This window comes from Protomyctophum parallelum (genome assembly GCF_964188405.1).
Source record: "Protomyctophum parallelum genome assembly, chromosome: 15".
NCBI lineage: Eukaryota > Metazoa > Chordata > Actinopteri > Myctophiformes > Myctophidae > Protomyctophum > Protomyctophum parallelum.
The window spans coordinates 2,536,032-2,538,656 of NC_139710.1; the positions used below are offsets into that span (position 1 = coordinate 2,536,032).

Genomic DNA, 2,625 nt, shown 5'->3' on the forward strand with positions numbered 1-2,625 from the left:
CTGTTGCTTTGATGTCCTCATGTCTCCGCTGTCATGAACTTTCACCTCAGCCTTTGCTGAGAGCACATCATTGCTGTGGTCCACAATGTCAATGCACTGTTGCTTCTTGTCCGGCACTGACTCACTGACATTGGGGCCTTCCTTACAGAACATATCTAATACTGATAATTCAGTCTTGCGTTTGAGTTTCCGCTCATTCGTCTTCTGATCTGCTCTGTATCCATGCACAAGAACCCTTATGGCATTAATGACTTCTGCATCAGAAGTACCCTCCAGAGGCCATGGTCTGTCAATGTCCGGCCAACGCTTGTTAAATTTCTTTGAAATCTTCAAAATATCCTTGCATGAATCTGAATATTTCTCTCGGACAATGTCCACTGGGCTTATCCCTGTGTCCATCATATCTACTAAATAGTAAATAACCTAGACACTAGACACTAAACTTTCACACAGTCACACTGTGACACACTCATGCTGTGTCCCCTCTCACTCAGTCACAGACATGCATACTCATTTGCATACTGTCCCCACAGAATGAGTAGAAACTCACTTCAAGGAAAACATTCAATACTGTCTCTCTCACACCATCCACACAGGAAAGTGTAAAATAAAGAAATTAGAAAACTATTGACAGTATCAATCTGTAACTCAAAAAAAACAAACATAGAAATGCCTCTATTTTATTTTTAGACTAGCAAGTCAAGTCACTGACTGAGAGAAGAGATTGACCCCCCTCCTACATGCAGCACTCCACCGGTGTCAAATGCACTCAATCACTCCCTAATTTACATCTAAGCAACTGTTTTGTCACAGAATCAAATTACCCTAGGCTATGTCGTGTTTGACTAAGATAAAAACCTGTAGGCTTAACTATCCAAATTAACCTATACCTAATTTTACAAAGGATATGAAATATCCTAAATGTGATCATTTATAATGAGAAATATATTCTCATTTACCTCCTAAATTTAGCTTGGACCTTCTAATTTTATCTTGGACCCCAAATTAATGCCAATTTAATTTTAAACCTGAATTAAACCCCCAATTTAATATCAATATTACTCCCCCCTCTGAAACATGTTCCACATGTTACAGAAATACCTAAAAGGAAAAAAGAATGGCCCAGCCCAAATAATAATACCCATGAAGCCTAAAGCACAAAATCTTCCCCCGCTCTAGCACACCATGTCGCAGAGAAAAGAAAGGTCTCCCCTGCGTGTGTATGTGTGAGTCTCCCAGAAGAGAAACACACAGACGCACCCTGTCCATATAGCAAGAGCGAATACATGAATTAAATGCCAAATCACAACCAAAAACGTGTAAGTCACTGGAGAATTATTTGGCATTCAACCATAACTCACAGAGATGCTCTATACCAGCACAGACTCATAGACAGACCTACAATAAAACAAACAAATGAATGAAGCACATACATGCACAAACATATCATGCATAGGCTACACTACCATTTAACTCTCAACTCTGTCAACGCCCTAACAGAAGCAGACTCCAATAACCTAATCACTAACCAATAACCTGCCTAACACAGCGTCCAGATGTACACTATGGTCCTAACACGTACGCTCAACACAAGAATGATAAGCCTATTCCATCATCCCAACTTCAGGTCAGTCCTCGGGTTCCATCCAAACTCACGTCAAAAGCAACAACAAAAAACAAAAAAAATCCACAGATACGCAGGTCCGTTTAGCGTGGCTCAAAAAATCTTCACCAACACTCCTCCAACGTCGGGCGCCAATTATGATGTATCTTTTCTTACAGGGTTCCGTGGATTAATTCACCTAATTCCTTTGTTGAAGTTGCTGTTGAAATGAATAGGAGATCCAAGCAGGCACATATCCTTGTTTCCATTTATTGATCAGCCATCAGTTACAGATTACAAGCATTTGTTCCATAGTTACAGCATACTGAGGCCTTCGTCCCAGGCAGAGCGCCTTGTCTCTCTCTGCCGTGCCTCACTCACAGTTCTAACTGACTCTCTGTACCATTATATATATATATCCCCACTCTGTGGGGGTCACTGTGTGTGTGTGTGTGTGTGTGTGTGTGTGTGTGTTGACCCTTAAGGCTCTGTGGCCTCCGTAAACAAGTCACCACAGGTGGTCTTATTTTCAAAGCATTCTTCACAATGTCCACTATAGGCTATAGCAGGATCTCACAGCTGTCGCAAACTGACTATCTTAAACTGTAGGCTATCTTAGTGACATTACATCAGGCTTCCCTGCATGTGAACTAAAGGCTGAAGTGTTAGGCTATGTGTACAATTATGACATGTGTTAAGGAATATGCTTTTGAAATATACATCACTACCAAAACACTGATCCTTGTGTTTACTCTCTCCATCCATCTACCACTTCCTGTCCGTCCACCTACCATCTCCTACTTCCTGTCCTGTCCATCCATCCATCTCCTACTTCCTGTCCTGTCCATCCATCCATCTCCTACTTCCTGTCCTGTCCATCCATCCATCTCCTACTTCCTGTCCTGTCCATCCATCCATATCCTACTTCCTGTCCTGTCCATCCATCCATCTCCTACTTCCTGTCCTGTCCATCCATCCATCTCCTACTTCCTGTCCTGTCCATCCATCCATATCCTACTTCC

The 2,625-nt window shown here is 42.0% G+C and overlaps 1 protein-coding gene across 1 annotated transcript in view; it reads left to right on the top strand.

Annotated features, from left to right (window-relative positions):
* Positions 1–222: 222 nt before the first annotated feature.
* The window catches only part of LOC310872700 (plasminogen-like), a gene marked incomplete at both ends in the record, with an annotated part of 56,784 nt that continues 54,381 nt past the window's right edge, over positions 223–2,625 (top strand). The window contains one exon of the mRNA XM_083784743.1: positions 223–265. Coding sequence (XP_083640869.1) covers positions 223–265 — 43 coding nt within the window. The remainder of the gene's footprint in view (positions 266–2,625) is intronic.